The sequence below is a fragment of the Ceratina calcarata genome, unplaced genomic scaffold, assembly GCF_001652005.2.
Source record: "Ceratina calcarata isolate Rehan_Ccalc_2016 unplaced genomic scaffold, ASM165200v1 scaffold23.2, whole genome shotgun sequence".
In the NCBI taxonomy this organism is placed as follows: Eukaryota; Metazoa; Arthropoda; class Insecta; order Hymenoptera; family Apidae; genus Ceratina; species Ceratina calcarata.
This window is the reverse complement of record NW_017144855.1, coordinates 253,374-270,977: the sequence shown is the minus strand read 5'-3', so window position 1 is coordinate 270,977 and position 17,604 is coordinate 253,374. Positions and strand designations below refer to the sequence as shown.

Below are 17,604 nucleotides of genomic sequence, written 5' to 3'. Positions count from 1 at the left end.
TATAACTTTAACAATTTAACAATACAAACAATAATACTTATTGTTAGAAAAAATATTGTGTCATAGACACAACAGCACAACACGGCCGTAATGGCCACAAGTGGCCACAGCCACAGCCACAGGCCGTCACATTGTCACAAGTAGCCGCAAGTAACAGGAGGGATGAGAAGGTAGAAAAAAAGTGATGAGAAAAGTGCAAATATATTTATTCAATAATAATTATAAAAGCAGATTGTAGTATATAACAAATGTTTCGTACATAAATTCTATAATTTCATTTTATCTATTTAAATTAGAGGAAATTTCCTCTGTATTGTGTACATACATAAAGTTGAATTGTGGCAAAATACACGTGAAGGTACGTTCACAATGATTGTCAAGAACGAATTTATTTAGGAAAGCACAACTTTCAGCCAATAGCAAAATGTATTCCATGCTCTTCTAAGCGTTCGTGATTGGTTGTTCTAATGAATCTCACGAATTTCCCGCTTTTAGAATGCTTCAGAAGCGTAATGGAACATTTCACGAATATAAATAATATATTGTGCGTTGTGTCTTGTTTGTTTTATTGTAATTTAAGGTAATTTTGTGTGATCTTTGTTAATACGATTTGGATAATTTTATTCATCGATTAAAAGTGTGCCTTAGAAAAATGTTAGATATACCGTGAAACAGTTGTGAAAAGATTTATTAAAGATCTTTGTGAAGACGTATGCTGCAATTAACAATTTTTAGTGAAGTGATGTGAAATTTAGCATATTAAGGAGTGTTATACATAGATTATTTTAAGACATACTTTCAATTCTTGTTTTATGTTTCGTTCAGAAATTATCAGTTACTGTGATCGTAGAACGTAGTAATGTCATAAAAAAATAAGGTTAGGTACGAATTGTAAATTGTAGATACATTATAATCCCTTAGTATATTACATCGTTTATATGATAAAAGTGTTTAATTAAATCAATGAAATCGAAGAAAACTTATAATGCAGGTGGTTTAAGAACACTTTCCTGCAAGAATTTGACAATTTGTGCATCGTTCAGTGTACGTACTAGGCACACATCTCTAATATCTTCGTGATATGTTTCTTCCTTGGCCACTACAAGAAATATAAAAATGTTAGTAAGAAAACAAGCATTTCTTACGATAGATAATTATTTGAAAAAGCAATAACTCATGTTTATGTTCTCAACACTCTATAGGGCAGATCGAGATTATGATATGGGCCCAGCTACCGAACTGATGGTAAATGATTTTGATGATGAGCGGACTCTAGACGAAGAAGAAGCATTAGAAGGTAGTGAAGATTCTCACAACGAGTTGTCCAACTTGCAAAAGGTATAACTCTGAGGCGGTTAAGCTAAACTATCTAAAGTATACGATGTTCACTTTTGTAACAAGATTCTGATCCCAACTATTCTAGGATCAAGCCTGAGAAATGAAAAAATCAAGCCCATAAATAATTACAATTATGATAAGTTTCTACAACACTTTGGACTCAAAGTGCGTTCTCGTAGTGAGATTCGTATGTTTAATCGGTTTGTTGTATGTGGCTTCAGTAATCATTTGTGTTCTTGTCTTATTTCAGGAAGGTGATATGCCACTAAAAGATCTGCTTGCGATGTATGGATACGGGGATCCGTCAACGGAAAACTCGAACAGTTCGGATCGATTGTTGATTCCATCTGGAAACGGTGACCCAGAAGTTGAGGGCCAGTATTCGGATAAAGGAGATAATGACGCAGACGACGATGAGGACGACGATGAAGCAGATACAACCAGTAACGAGCCGGACCTTAAGCAATTTTATACAGAAATGTTGGTAAAAGGAAAGGATTCTACGTCTCTGGTGTCGGGATCAACGATGAAAGGGAGTAATGCGGGCAACGTAGTTACTGGGGACAATAGTAGGCGTTATAGAATCCACGATGACGATGATGACGACGAAGAAGGTGAAACTGAGGAATGTTCCATGATCGATGGTTGTAGTAACAGTGAGAACACGAGAACGGCATCAACGATGAGTGGTACCGGTACTGCTAAGTGCGGTGGTATAACCGCGCTTGCTGGCTGTACGACAAATGATAATACCGTCTGCGGAGTGGAAAGTGGTGTGAGCAGTGGTACAGTAGATTGCGGAGAAGATGGAATAGTTAGTGGTGCTATAGGCAGCGCTACGTCAAGATTATTGCGAAGTGTTTCACGACCGCAGAGCGAAGAAGAGGAAGACGATTGTGATTATAGTCCAGATGAGGAAGAATGGAAGAAGACAATCATGGTTGGTATTAATTATCAAGCGGCTATACCAGAAGGTCTTTGCCATTACGATGACGCCTTACCATACGAAAACGAGGATAAGATGTTATGGGATCCAAGTCACATACCTGAGGAACAGACTGAAGAGTTTCTCGAACGAGCACAGTTGCCAGCTGTGAAAGGTGGCTCTCTACCTACAGGATCTCATATCAGAGACGACGAACAAGCTTTATACCTATTATTACAATGCGGTTACAATCTCGAAGAGGCACTGAGAAGACGCAGAATGAATGTCGTGCCGCCAACAGATGCAGTTAGTCTTTGGTCAGAGGAAGAGTGTCACAATTTCGAATCTGGAATGCGAATATGGAACAAAGATTTCCATCTCATACAGAAGAATAAGGTATGCATCACCTAACATCTCTAACTATGGATGTAGCAAGAAACGATTGTACGTAACATAAGGGTCATCGTAACAGGTTCGAACGCGATCCGTTGGCGAACTGGTGCAATTTTATTACCTTTGGAAGAAAACGGAACGTCACGATATATTTACTTACAAGGCTCGCATGGAAAAGAGGAAGTACGCTTTACATCCTGGCATCACGTGAGTATTTTCTCTATTTTTTCTGCGGCAAGCGTACTGCGAATTCATTTATCGAAAGTTGCGCAATCATAGCTTTCGTTGTATTACATCTCTCGTCTCATTATCGAAAATTTGAAGTATGACAAGATTTTTGAATCGTAAGCAGGGACTATATGGACCGATTCCTGGAGGAGCAGGAGGGTGTTCGTGACCGTAGTAGTTCACCGAACGTTCATTGCCTATTGTATGGTGATGCGAAAAGGCAAAGAACGACGGCTACCGCACCGAACAACGAGGAAGCAAAGTCGGAACCGTGGGACGGTGCAACCATTGATCCTTTGGCAGACATGAATGGACCAACACCAGGTCCTCCACCACCACCGTTTCCTCCACCACCACCACCTGCGCCGACCACCGCGATCGTATCACCTTCAAGTTCTGTCGCAACCACATTGTCAACTCCTATATATTGTACCACATCGACACGTCATTCCGATAGCTCACCGTCCGACTCTAGTTATGCCAATCCGCATCCGTGGTCGAATTTGACATCACGCAGTCACGTTACTTCCAACATCGGGACGACGGTTACAATAAACACAACAACAACAACCAGTACGGTTCCAACGGTCACGGTCCCTGGTATTACGAGTACAGCTACAACCACCTCTTCTGTCATTTCCAGTAACAATTTTTACAATTCACGAGTGACGCCGAGAAACAACAACGTACACGATTCACCATCACCGGAGAACATTTTACCTCATCTGCCCCCTTAGCGTCGAATCCGACCTTCAGGTTTTCAGCCTGGAAGGCGTCCGATGTCTGTGCGCGATATGTTCTACTTAACGCTCGCGTCATCACTATCATCGTAACGTATAATATTCGTTAATATCACGGATTATATTTTTATACTGTATCGTAATATAATTGTCGATTGCTATAGGGGAAATAAGAGAAATTGTTCGCGAAACCGAAATTAAAAGAAATAATATAGCAATGATTAATCGGAGGGAACAGTTGAACAGAGAGTACATGACACGTGAATGCAAAAATAACTAGAGCTTTTCCATTTTCTGCTTTTCTGTCTTGCGATAGCTATCTATTGTTCCTGTAGACAAAGATTATAATGAAACACGAGTTCAAATTGTCGAAATTTCCAGAGTTAGAAATAATTAAGTGTTATCCAACTGGAAAAATAATGAATTACATTCACAGACTTGTAGCACGAATAAAAGATAATTCCGCTCTTGTTTCAAGCACATGTCCGATTGCTAGTACTACTAACGATAAGTGTACAAGAAACAAAAATGCGATTTAAGATTCCGGCAATTTTTCCAAATGATTAAATTAAACGAAATTCGATGAAAATTGTATTGTCTCCTTTTCGTATCTTCATCAAATTTTAAATAGCGTATTACCCTCGCACCTAATTTTTTATGGTTTAGATATACTTAAAATGCAGGATTATAATAAAAAATACATTACTTTATTGTGAATTTCAAGGATAAATATTTGTAAACTGTTTTGTACAGTGAAAATTTCTTCCGTTTCTTTCTTCTTTTATGCATTCATTACAATTTGATGTTTTTAGCCATACTGAGTGAGATCTAAAGATTCCACCACAGTTTTCAGTAATTTTCCCATTAAAGGCAAAAATTGAATACTACTAATGTTAGTCGTGAATCTTCCCGTTGTAAATACATTCTCTTCGAATATTTTCGCTAGCTTTTTCCTTAACCTTGCTGGTAATACGGGCTGACTCGAGTCAGCCGTTTGCTGAACAGTTCTCACGCTTTTAGCGTCGGCATTGATCAATGATCCTTTAACTTGCCAATCGTCAGGAGTACCCCGATGTTCGAGGAAATCGAAGAAAACACCTAACTCTGTCACTGTTTCACGTGCTATCAACTGACGATCTCGAAGAGCTATCCTTGGACTCCTAACTCCCTCCAGAGCTTGACACAGAATCAGTACCAGATTAACTTCAAGAGCAAACCTCGTGTTGTTCTCGTCCATAGATTCGAACCAAGGATCGCTAAACCTTTGGTACTTCGCTACTATGGGACTGTCACTGCTTCCGGCGCTTTTCGTTACGTGTCTACCACTCGTCAAAGCTGTTGCCCTTGACAAGATAGTGTTCTCGCAAATGAGTGGATCGTAAGGTCTTCGCACGAGTCTGGGACTACTCAATAACGGTACTGTCACGTCTAATCCGCTAACGTACACCAAAAACTCGCTTCCCACATTGGACGAGGACCTCGAAGTGGAACCGGACGCTGCATGAATGATCCTCCTTAAATCCTTGCTCGAATGCATTCGTCGATCCTCCGGTGCAGCGTGCTCCCATTCCTTTTTTGCAGAATCCGTCTTGTTCGTTTGCTCGCTGGAGGAAGCGGACGAAGTGCTCACAGGTTGAGATCGTGAATGCAAAGCCTGAGTAAACAACTGCGTCGAACTGATAATGGTACCATAAGTTAATCTTGGACCTGAGTTCATGCTCATTTGTGGAGGTCCGAAATTCATTTCCGCCATTGGAGTATACCAGAAGTCTTGCGTGTATATGGTGTCCACGAGGGTATTAAGTCTTGGCGAAAAGTGAACGAAACTCAGAGCGCAAGTTGTATTTATGATGATCAGTTTATTAACTAACAACCTTAGCTCACCGCTCGGCGACCTTTTGTCGCAAGATTCCAATTCTTCGGCACTTTCCATGCTGATACCATCAATAATGAACTTGAGGATCCGCGGTCGCAACAATAGATTCACGGTATTATCGTATGCTAGATACATACATTTGATTAGAGTCTCGCAGACGTTTGGTTGTATCGAATTCCAAACATACGGTTGCGTTGCCATAATGTGGATCAGCGCAACAAGAGACTGTACCAGATCAGCCGCATAAATATCCGCTGTGTGTCTTAATAAGGTCGATGCGACCATCAATTGATACTCGTGAGAATTCAAGAACACTATAATGGACTTCATATAAATAGCGGGCGTTTCCCTGGTGACGAGTCCTATTAAGAACTCGAGACCGAGCGTATAAAGCGGCCACCAATCCTGACATCGCCACTGTCTGGTCGTACAATCGTCGTACAACGAGTCTAGCATACTGTTCCCGATGTCGTTAGGTGGTATCAAGCTCAACCATAACTTTGTGATATCGTTTTCGTTGATAGAATGCAACGTATTTGGCGAGCGAATTATCAAATTAAGCAAATTAAGAGCAGCAGTGCTGAACCTGAGATACGGATACTTCTGTAAAGTGATACCTATGCACGTCATCAATTCCGGTATCATCTGGCGAAGCTGAACGCAACTAAATTTCCGTTGAGACTTGGAAGCAGCGGTGCGCTCCACATAAGAACGTAATAACTGAGTAACCATGCAAACGGCCAAGGTGGCTGGTAAACTATCACGCACTCCACGGGCGGTTTCCGCGTTTCTTTCATCAGCGTTTTTCTGCGCAACAACGCTTTCGATCACACCTGTTTTCTCATTTGTTTTTCTTTCGATTGCGATCTGCTGTTGGATCTGTTTTTCCAACAGGATAGCGGCTTCCTTTAGTTCCTCCAATTCACTTGCAGCGATCGTGCAGGATTGTGATAAAAGATATTCAAGGCTGACTGCATCCTCGCGTAAAGTGCTTTTCACGCAATGCACGCATCCAAGAAGCAAAGAGACAAGCGTTTGACGCAATGATTTCCCATAATTCCGATAAACTTGTACGATCTCTTGCATCAGTTGTGTTAATCCCGATTTAAAGATTCTGGAGTCATCGACGCACATTTGTTTCCAAGAGGTGATACATCGAAGCGACAACGAAGCTAGTAACATCGTTATTTTCCGATTGGATACGTCGCAACATTGCTTGATTCGTCCCAGTAATGATTCCAAAGAATGCTGAGTTATCAATTGTGCCTGGGACACGTTAATAGGATAATTCGCCGATATCCTTTCGTCAGTCAGTGTAACAATAAAATTGTACCACGATTCTAAATTTGTTTCATACGTATCTGTAACATTGGTATCTTTTTCGAAACTGTTCGATTTTCCGCTATCAGTCTGTATATCATCAAATATGTATATCGCGAATTTCTTCCAATAATCCTTCGACTTATCTAAAAATTTTTTCAAATTCACAATGAAATCATCTTCCAAAGTCGTGGTCTTGAACAGTTCCAAAGTAATTATATCCAACAGATGAGCGTAACCCTTCGTGTTTGGTACTAAATCTCTGAAGAGTGGTGCGAAGAGATGAGTCCAAAAGTTCTCACGTTTTCGAAAGAAGTTGACAAGAATTTCATTTCTGTAGTACCACATAGCTCGCAATAGTGCCATAGTGCTGTTGTACAATTTGTCGCGTACTATGTCCTCCTTATCGTAAATTCGATGCAGATACTTAACCAGAAACTGTCTACATCCTTCCGTAAAGAATTCCTCCACGGATCGTGGGAAAATTCGCTTGCATTCCGCCGGATGTACAATGTTAAATAGAGCTTCCGTCAGACCGGGTTGTCTTTCCAAGCACACGGTGACCAACTCGAGGATGGCAACTTTGACGTTCACGTTACAGGTCGGAGACATGAGACCTCTGCGAGAAGCAAAAGTCTCCCGTATTGCAGTACCATCCATGCCCATACAGACGAGAAGCGACATCGATGATCCTTCTGCAAATTTTTTTAACAATCTGACAGCCATTGCTTGCATAGGTGGACTAAACCAGACGTAAAGATAATTTACGATCGTGGGTACAATTAGGAGACCGTTTGGAACACGAGGCGAAGAATATAAGGCTGTTTCCAACGGTGATCTATCTCCAACGTCCAAACTCAATGATTTTCGGAATATTAATAATCTATTTACCACAGACAATGCTAGTTGTACGCTTCTAATTGCCTTAAATCCTTTTCCACGAATCCAGTCCGTCTCTGCCATCATTTTATTATGCAAAGTACGTTCACCAGTGCGAATTAACTTAAGTAAAGCGTGTCGTGGTTCTAGATATAACAAACTGTAGGCTACAACGAGCTGTAATTCGTTACGTATGTCTTCTTTGGGTAGATTAAATTGGAGTGCGTAGTGAAGGCAGAACATGCTTTTTAACCAGAGATCGGTTCTTTCGGCATCGGAATTGAAATACCAAGAATCCAATTTTGGCAAAACACCTTGCAACAGAAATACCATTCCGGGTATTTCTACAGTGTAGAGAGCTTCCTCATTATACTTTCCGATCAAATATTTCGATAAAATATCTAGATATGCGTTCAGAATTGGGTAAGTATGAGCGATCGTCTCAATGGCAGATAACCAGGATGCGATAATTCCACCGTCGAAGGAAATTGCTTCTGCAAAGTCTAATGGCTTCTGGTATCGATTGTTGAATCTCGGATATACGCCGGCACGCATTCGAGACAAAATTTCTTCTGGATATTCTAATACGAGTTCGGACGAAATGCTGATGCAATCTGCGACTACTTTGTAGATGTACATTTTTTCTTCAGGTAATACCGGATAAGAGAATCTATTTATAATTTCAAAACTCAATTCTGTAGGAATTACCATGCTCTGCCGAATTCCTACATAGTGGGCTAGCGTTTTTAGCAATTTCAAACCTCGCGAAACGTGTTCCGGTAAATTGATGTTCATTTCATCGATACTCATGGTTCCTCCGCCCGCTTGAGAGAAAAGCTGCTCTATCTTGTGATGTAAAACATCCCAATAACTCGCTCTTTGTCGGAATATCACCACTTCGCGTCCATTTGGTAATATTCGTACATTTTCACGCACACAATCTTCAGATATCGTGTACGTATTTTTGTGAATCGTACATTCTCTTTCATATGGTCTTAATGGTTTGTTGTAATTCCGCTGCCGCGATACTTCCAATTTTAACGATTTCAGATTATCCAATTCCTTAGCGATTTTCTCTGCACTACCTTTGCACGCGGTCGCCAATCCGATTGCAATGTTCGTCAGTGGTTCGAATTCATACGGATATTGTTCAGCTGCGAATTTATAAATCAACCATAGGCCATCGTCGCCTTCCTCCCAGAATCGTGCTGCCGTTTCAGGAAACTGAACTGTAGCAGCAACAGCATCGGAAATGCCGTTTAATACACTAAATTTATCTTCATCCACGAAGGCGCACACTAAAGTGAGCAGGTTGTAGGCGCTGCTTCGTACAACTTCGGCGTAATAAGTTTCTTCAGAGACCATTTCACTATTTAACAAATCTTCCAAATAATGAAAGACATCAAGAGCTATGGCTTTAATACCGAATGGTCTGAATCGATTTAAAGTGTCGATATTCTGAGAATCAATGGCATAGTTTGCCAACATCCAGGATAAAAATAGAAGACCGTCTTGAGGGAAATTGTCACGAATGCATTTCTGTTCGAAAGTTTCCTGCATACTATTTCTAACGTTCAGCATCCAGTCTTCCATGTTAATGCTGCAACAAACACTCTTTTACAATCAAAATTATCATCGACAGAAGACAAAACTACAAGAAACATACTGTTTTCTAACATCTAATGTCACTAAAAGCAATGCTGCCTGACTGTGCTGTATATCCTTAATCTTTTTGGCAATTGCCTTTTTATCTTCATGACTTTTCGTGCTTGCCAACCGTCTTGGTTCTCCCTGTACATATAGAATCATCAAATGAGATTCAAAAGTCACGAAATATGCTCAGAAATTATGTTTCCTGTAAAACTTACTCCTATACTTTCATAAAGCTTCATAAATTCAGTGTCTGCTATATGTATATCATTAATGATGACTGTCAATATATGGAGCAGTTCTCTCATTTCAATCAGACTGCTGTTATACAATCTGTGCAAATATTCTTCTGTGCATAGTTGAGATTTTGTAGGTGGATTCACTGTTTTTAACATTTCTATTTGTTTCCTAACAGACTCCAGTAATGTTCCAAATAAAACATCATCAAAGAACTTGGCAAATTCCTTTTGATATCGATGAGGTTTATCTTTGTACTCCACCATAAGTTTAAGGCATTTTATCAATGTCATTCTTTCAGAGTAGTAAAAGTTCCAGATATCATCGATCAACTCTTTTGTTGACGTGAAATCTATAAGTTGCGTTGCAAAAGTTTCTGCGCAATTACGATATTCGTATTTTATAAAATTACATACTAAATCCCATGTAATTGTAGCATCTAAATTCTGTAACGAATAATATAAATTTATCAGTTTATCATTTAAAACAAAAAGCAACGGATAGTGAAAACTGGTTGTTAATACGTACTAGAAGCGGAGCTAGTTTACTGATCAATTCGAATATTCGAGGTGAGGGATCATTTTTGGGTATGTTTTCTAACGACGCTTCAGTGTATGGTTTAAAAAATAATAATCCCTCCTTGAAAAGTTTCGTTTCTTTCTTAATTTCATCTTCAACTAACTGCTTTTCACATCGACATACAGTGTCGGATATTAAAAACCATAACTCTTTACAGTAACTGCATGCCATGTGATTTTAATATAATGGTATACATAGCACAGAAAAGATCATTTATTAAAAAAATTGGAGAGGAAAATTTTTATTACTACATCCAAATAATTATTTTTTACTCACGGTAAACATTCTACATTAGGTACTTCCATTTTCATTACATTAGGGTAAACAAATAAGAAATAAATTATAAATCTCTCGCGAGATAATCAGCTCAGTATATTATCGCAGTTGAACATTATTATTTTCAGTGAACAATTATTTAAATATAATATTGTAACATAACTCTAACCTGTACATTGCTCAGATACAATAACAATATACATTTACCGCGCGCAACAGAAGCGATGGAGCTGTGTTCACGTTGGTTCACATTTACCATTCAGAGGTCATGATTGCAACAATATGTAACGAAAATCTATTTTATAAGAAGTGGAGGTAAACTAGAGATTTTAGTAAAGTTTATGTTGGCTATTCTGGTGGACTTTTCCCGCCAAGAGTAGTCGCGTTCTTTACGATTTTGTAGGGATTGACGAGGAATATTTTCTCTGGAAATTATGTTTTTTGACACTAGAATTTATTATTTTAATTGACAAAAGCTTATATTCATGGTACGCATATAAGTAGCCTTCATTGTTCTATCCAATTCACTCATTTTTTAAACAACTATAGCATAACGTACTAAACAATGTCTTGTTTACTACGGACACGTGCATAATCCAAAAAATTACAAATAAAAGAAAAGAAGGCAGGTTTTATAATTTCTTGAGTTAAATGTACAAGAAATTCTCTAAATCATTCATTCTGCGACAACTAAAGATGCGTTTACGTACAGGATTACACAAAAGTAAGTTCTATTAGTACATCTTCATAATTTTCTTATAAACAATGGATCCCAAGTCGTCAAGACAAAAACGGTGCACATCTTATTTAAGACAATAACGTGAGAGACGAGAAAGCGCGGGAATCAAATTCAAAATGCATCCGATGAAAACCATAAATTCTTCGTTTGAATACGGTTGAAATTATGGAGCTCGATATCGATATTCTTTACACGACAGTTGTGAACGAACACACGAAATTGTTCCGATATATTTGACATGCAATAGTGACAGGACAAGAGATGACTCGCGAAGAAAGCAGTGTTAGGTTTATCAGTGCGCCGACGCGAGGCGTTATAGCGGCTAACGACACGGCGTCGCGACGCCGACTGTCAGACCAGTGCACGTTTGTCGGGAACATTGAGCGCATCGAGTTGTTATCGTTCTCGTTGAAGAACATTTTGTCCGGTTGTGCACGATGTTGTTGTCGATCATAGCGTGAGTGAAAAAAGAAAACTGCGAGTCTCTCGGAACAACTATGCCATCTGCTATGTATCATTCTAGTAAATACGCTAATCAATCACAATTACAATTATCTTTTTAACGGCCGCGTTCAATGATAAAACTTATTTTCCGTGTGTCGCATCTTGTCTGCATTCACCTCGTCTTCTTTAAAACGCACTTTGTTATCAATAAATAACGGACGTGTAGTTGAACTCGCGGATCGTACCGCGTGCTTGCGCCGCGTGCTGTCAGAATTTTCCAGTTACGAAATTCTCTTTGATTCTTGCGATGTCTGTAGCGATTTCGTGAATTTCAAATCGAAGACTGTGCCGAAAGGTTCAATAACACGGATCAGAGCCGTAGACAAACATAAAACGCGAAATCCGTCGGGGAACGAAACGTAATAGCGAACAGGTTCGCTCGGTAGCAAACAACTTCGAGAATATTTCATCTCGAGCTGCTCCCCGGTCGTGTGTGCCTCTATAATGTATGTACGACGCGATTCTTGTTACGGTGGATGTATCCGTCGGGAAATACATCCACGCGAACGCCAAGTATTATCCAACGCATACATAAATGGTGCACGTTAAAAGTATTTTCGTATTTGATTCAACCCTTGAAATTGACAGCACTGCATCGCGTATGTATGTACAATTAAAAGCGAATATATGGTTTTTGAAGCGCAGTATTTATCCCGCGAGTTTTAGGAATGTGTTGTATATAAATTAGAGTACGATATGGAAGATATAAAATACTAGTATATGTGCTTGATGTCAGGACATCATAGAGATAGATTATATGCTTTCACCTTTTGAAGACGTATGCTCATCTATGATCTATCATGCATGCATTGCTCCAATTCGTGCTTTAGCACACCGATTAAAGCTATCTGTCGAGTATTTACATATATGTATCTATTAATTTATCTAATTCTATATTGATCCATATCTTTCGATAGTCTTGGTCTCTATAATTACTCGAATACAAGTTTGTTTGCTTATTTTTTATGCATTTTCGATTACAACGTTTATGAATAAACCGGGGTACGTAAAATACGTGTTCGTGAGTCCAATCACGAATTTAAATCGAGCGGCATAGAATGGTTGTTCTTATTTTGGTAATATTATAATTAGAGAAATTTAACAGTGCAGTTGGCAAAACTAATATAGGAGCCGTAGGAAAAGCATTGTTCAATCCGAGAATGTAAACAAATCCTCGGAGCGGTATTGCTGTGCGTATGTAATACGAATTTCGGTCGAGCATATGCCAAAACAACATTATAAAACGTACAACTACGTCGGTACTTTGTTGTACTATTTACCTCCTCATATCAGACAATATTTTTTCTGCGAGGGCTTACAATTTACGATTGGGACATAAACGACGTTCGCGCGGAGCGTGTTAAGTCGAGCGAAACCTTAATCGCGACAAGCGTTAACGGTGGAGTCACGTGTTTAGGTGTGCGGTTGATGAGTCGGAGGTGAGACGCGCGTCCCGTCAGATCGCTTCACGATGAACTGAACGATTTCTCCCCGCGATTACGAAGGGAAGAACGTTCTCGACTCGAGTCTCGTGAAAAAGACGGACGAGAAAAATAAGAGAGGCGGGTGAAAACAACATGAGGGCCTCGTTGCTGCTGCTGAGTGGTATCGTAGTGTTTTCGATCGCGGTCGCAACAGCTCTTTCCTGTGTGTGCTCGCCCTTCGATTGTGACATTCTCACGGACGAGGACTGCCCCGGAGGTCTCACCTGGGACCCCTGCAGGTAAGCCACGCGCCAATTCTCCTTCTCTTTTGTCTTTTTTCTACCCGGGAAGAAGTAGTTACAAGTTACAATCGACTCGTTCCGCTCGACGTTCTCCTAATGAGCATTCTCCCCTTCTTTTTTCATTGCCGAGAATGTGTTAGGAATTACTTCAAACGAACGTCGTAAAAGTTAGATTATCAGAAGATTGATTAACGAGAGCGTCGAGACTATTGGAATATTGATTAACCGATTTTCCGTACCGAGGATTCGATTATCGGAGCAACGATTAAATCAACATTATTGTATAATAAATGAGGAATTTAACCTCCCTCATTTCGTGCATTCTTTTTCACGTACCAATAAGTGTACGTTGAAAGGCATACATTGTCCTTGCGTCGCTAACAAAACAATTGAGCTCGAAACTTTTCGTTTATATTTCGCATGTTTTATTTTTGTTTCCCCCCTTTCGTTGCCGATCGATGTCGCAGTGATGAATTTTCCCTCTCTTCCTCGCTTTTCTTTTGCTATCTGTATTCCATATTTTTTCTCGTTCATCTCCGTATTGCTATGAAGAAATTACGCGCAATTAGACTCTATGATATCTAGAATAAAGGTTCTTGTCCTCGTTTTCATGAAGAGCAAAAATTTCTGTTCTTTGTTGCGCAACGTTCTTTGTCCGAGAGCTGCTAGCGGATTTTATTCTCGGTATTAACGGGCGCGCCGCCGATGAAAAATAGGGTTGATAAAGCTGAATGTCTGAATATTCAAACCAGGAAGGAACAAAAGCGACGGTCATTGAAGTTTTATGCCTTTTTTGTTCGCACGTGCGATCGAATAGCCACCTGCATCGATTGCATTTTTCCCCGTGCTTTAAATTCGGTACCTGTCCCTTCCAATTTATCAGTACTCGATGAACCCATTGAAACCCAGGTTAATTTGTCCCAAAACATGACACGGGAAACGTTCCGTTCTTACTATTGCCAAATTGAAATTTTCCCGTAATTGGAAATTAAATTCGAAACCTATCAATCGGTCGATTCATAGTGAACCGTCAATTTCGTCGTGCTAGGCGAAAGATCAGAAACATTTTTGAGTTCTATTTCTGTTTAATATCTGCGATTCTGTTTCTGAAGAAATACCTCTGACATTGGAATTTAATTATCTAAATATGTTCCCAGTTAACAAAGCTCAGTTTATAACCGACGTTTCCGATGTTCCGAGGTGCTGAAATATCGTTTTATCNTGTTGACAAAAGAATCGATGAAAGTGCAAACGGTCAACTGTATGAATGTGTGTATGTTGTGTATTAAGAGCAATTGCACGTGGGGCAATTGTTCTACGGATCATGTGTACGATCGCATTAATCGGCATCGAGCCGTCGTAATGAAAATCAGAGTGGTTACACGAAGTAACCACTCACGGGTCATAAGTGATTATGACCGCGTCCCTCAATATCGAATTGAGACAATGCATAAGTAGAGTGGTTACATGGAGTAACCAATTCACGGGTCGTAAATAATTACAACCGCGTCATTCAGTATGAAACTGAGAACCTGTGAAGGTAGAGCGGCTACACGGGTAGCCACTCACGGGTCGTATGTAGATACGACCGCGTTTGATGAAATTATTCGGGATTGACCGATCCCGCACTCGCGAACGCACTATGACACCGTTTACGATCCGAACTGCACCGATTCCTCGAGACGACTGATTCAAAATTATATAGTGATCGGCTGAGAACACCCGCACGAGAGGGGAAAATGTTTAAACAAAATACTCGCCATGAAAGGCAAAGAAAACTGTTGAGTTATTTACGACCGCACGTGTTTACGTTAAGACCGATACGAGAAGACATTAACAGACAAAGACCCTGCCCCGGCTCGTATCTCGAGGCATAGGGCTATTCCCGGTGGTCTACGGCCCGAACCACTTGAAACGAAAAAATCCTTCGGTCGCGGTTAAATGGTTACTTCCGCGAACGAACACTGTGTATTATAGAAAGATTATATTAAATTAAATCAGGTTGCAATACAACGAAGAAAATAACTAGTTGCGAATTATTTATTATAAGGATCATCTTTGTTATATCTTCGTATTTGAAGCTCGTTGCTAACGTTTGTATGTGAATATTTCTCAGCGTTCCGGATTGAGCACCAGTATGTGCAGGGGGTAGCGTGCCAGTAAACGAGTTATATCCAAGAGAAGGTTCGCAGTACTCGTAGATTTCGCATTGAGTAAACATTTTACGATCCACGAATCTTTATTCCGGAAGCAAATTTGACTTTCATCGCGCGATCGACGATATCGAAGCCTGAGCAGATTGAAAAAAATGAATTATCCTTGTTCCATCGCATCATTTTTTAACATAAGCTTTTAAATTGTTGTTCTGTCATAGTTTATGTCACTTATTAATCCCAGATCTCTTTTAGAGAAAGTTCTCGCTCTAGAAATAACTGTAGTCATGATAAGTCCCAGTGAACGATGGTACGTATCCAACTGTTTGCAGAGGTTTCGTGCCATACAAGCACAACGCATCGCGCGATTTCCTTCTCGCGTGGTTAAAACAATTTTATCCAGTTCCATGCGATGCCACGAATAATTTAATCGCTAACGGCCTTACGGAATCGTCGAAACGCATTCAAAGCTTTGAGAATCGCGGTGAACCTGCCCCCTTCTCATGAGTTCTAACTTGAAAAAGCTCGTGTACGTTTCACTGTGCGATGTATTATCCGTACAGACACGCGAGTTACCGTTTCAGCCGATGAAAATTTCTTCCTTTTTCTTGAATATTCACGCGCATAAAATACGTACGCGCTTTGCCGATATTTCAGTGGGATCTTTTGAGCGAATTTGTAACGTGCAAGGAATTTATTGGAAAATATTTAGCGTGCATCGCGCGTTATTGTCGGATCTGTTATTTCAAACCATCCGAATTCAATTGCACGTTCCACCGTCTTCCTGGCGTATGTGTGCATGCAAATTAAGCTATACAACGTACCGGAACTTCAGTTGATAAAAGATATTGTTGAAAACCTGTACTTATACATATAGGAGAATATATTTCATCAAACGATCCTCCGAACATGAAATTCATCATACTTCCGTTAAACACAGCGATGCTTGTCATAAATTACTCATGAAATACATGAAAAAGTGTCTTAATTAATTTTATGCAAATTAATTTAATTCACAAGAGACACATTTTAATATGTCGTCTATGCAGAATTTATTACCGAACTACCGCAAGTACAAAAATGTCCCTAATGAATAGAAGAATGCAATATAAGAGGATTGATCAATTTGGCAATAAGACGGAGTAGTAAAAATGTTACTCGTAGTCGGAAACTTTTTGTGCAACTCTTTTTCCTCCTTTTTTATCTCCGCTTCGTGCTTACCGTCATTTCAACCAGTTTTTCTGAACGTTATCTTTGGATGACCGATATAAACCGAGCCGAGTCTCGTTTCCCTTACGGTGGTTTTATTACGTTTAAATTCACTTCCCTAAGGACAACGAATACGCTATACCTACGCGAGGAGTGTATCTTGACTCGTGATTTTATAAATTCGTGGAAGCCAACAACGTTTCCCAGTCATTTTCCGGTACAGCGTTATACTGTTTACGGGCGCGTACCGCCGCAGCAGTAAAAACAAAAATTTCAAGCACCTTTGAAATATTCACGAATGTTTCTGTAACTATTATATTCTCCGCAGATGTTGCAGAGTATGCGCTCGCGTTGAGGGTGAACCGTGCGGTGGCCTCTTCGGTTTTTCCGGAAGCTGCGCCGATGGTTTGCAATGCGTCATCAAGAATCTGCTGCCCAATACCCGCGAGTTGGACGAGGGAATCTGTACGAGTGAGTGGAAACGACATTTTACGATTCATTAACCATTAATCTGACCGTTCCTTACTGTGTAAAGGCGGGTTGTTCGTAATTGTCGATAAATCGAGATAGTCGTGTCATTAATTTGGTAATATGCGAGTCTTCTCGCGAGTCATGATTAATATTGTATGAGGCGTTATGGAACTTTTAACGATCAATTTTATTCGAAATGCGTGCTCATTTTGAACATACAGCAGCGTAATGGTACTATAAGTACAATATAATTTGACATAAACGGCGCCGCATCGATTGTTTCGTAATGACGTTCGCGCTTGACGAATGCTTTTAACTCGTTCGTGCATTTTTCTTCTTTTTTTAACACTCTTGATTTGCA

General features: G+C 39.8%; 3 protein-coding genes across 14 annotated transcripts in view; 2 read left to right on the top strand and 1 right to left on the bottom strand.

Moving 5' to 3' along the window:
* Nucleotides 1-295: 295 nt before the first annotated feature.
* On the top strand, nt 296-4,334 carry LOC108622612 (mesoderm induction early response protein 1). Of its 3 annotated transcripts, XM_018020599.2 has the most exons (6): nt 296-877; nt 992-1,118; nt 1,203-1,338; nt 1,589-2,659; nt 2,736-2,863; nt 3,006-4,334. In XM_018020599.2, coding segments are annotated over exons 2-6 (1,953 nt in total). In that variant the 5' UTR covers nt 296-877; nt 992-1,116; the 3' UTR covers nt 3,622-4,334. The 3 variants fall into 3 exon arrangements, with proteins under 3 accessions (XP_017876088.1, XP_017876091.1, XP_017876092.1); XM_018020602.2 differs by having other exon boundaries at nt 296-1,118; nt 3,009-4,334; XM_018020603.2 differs by lacking the exons at nt 296-877; nt 992-1,118 and adding an exon at nt 1,424-1,503 and having other exon boundaries at nt 1,247-1,338.
* Nup188 (nuclear pore complex protein Nup188) lies at nt 4,310-10,690 on the bottom strand. The gene is made up of 5 exons (XM_018020596.2): nt 10,442-10,690; nt 10,115-10,325; nt 9,568-10,032; nt 9,366-9,490; nt 4,310-9,299 (listed from the first exon to the last, which is right to left on the bottom strand). The coding sequence occupies exons 1-5, from the start codon at nt 10,474-10,476 to the stop codon at nt 4,433-4,435; spliced, it is 5,703 nt and encodes a 1,900-aa protein (XP_017876085.1). The 5' UTR covers nt 10,477-10,690; the 3' UTR covers nt 4,310-4,432.
* An 835-nt stretch (nt 10,691-11,525) lies between these two features.
* cmpy (crimpy) overlaps nt 11,526-17,604 on the top strand; it is a 156,312-nt gene continuing 150,233 nt past the window's right edge. For 2 of the 10 annotated variants that reach the window (XM_026811637.1, XM_018020604.2), the window contains exons 1-3: nt 11,526-12,283; nt 12,790-13,407; nt 17,101-17,243. In XM_026811637.1, the coding sequence (XP_026667438.1) occupies nt 13,262-13,407; nt 17,101-17,243 (289 nt within the window). In that variant the 5' untranslated portion in view covers nt 11,526-12,283; nt 12,790-13,261. Of the gene's footprint in view, nt 12,288-12,776; nt 13,408-17,100; nt 17,244-17,604 lie in introns of all 10 variants that reach the window. The other 8 variants (XM_018020611.2, XM_018020606.2, XM_018020609.2 and 5 more) reach the window with 8 other exon arrangements.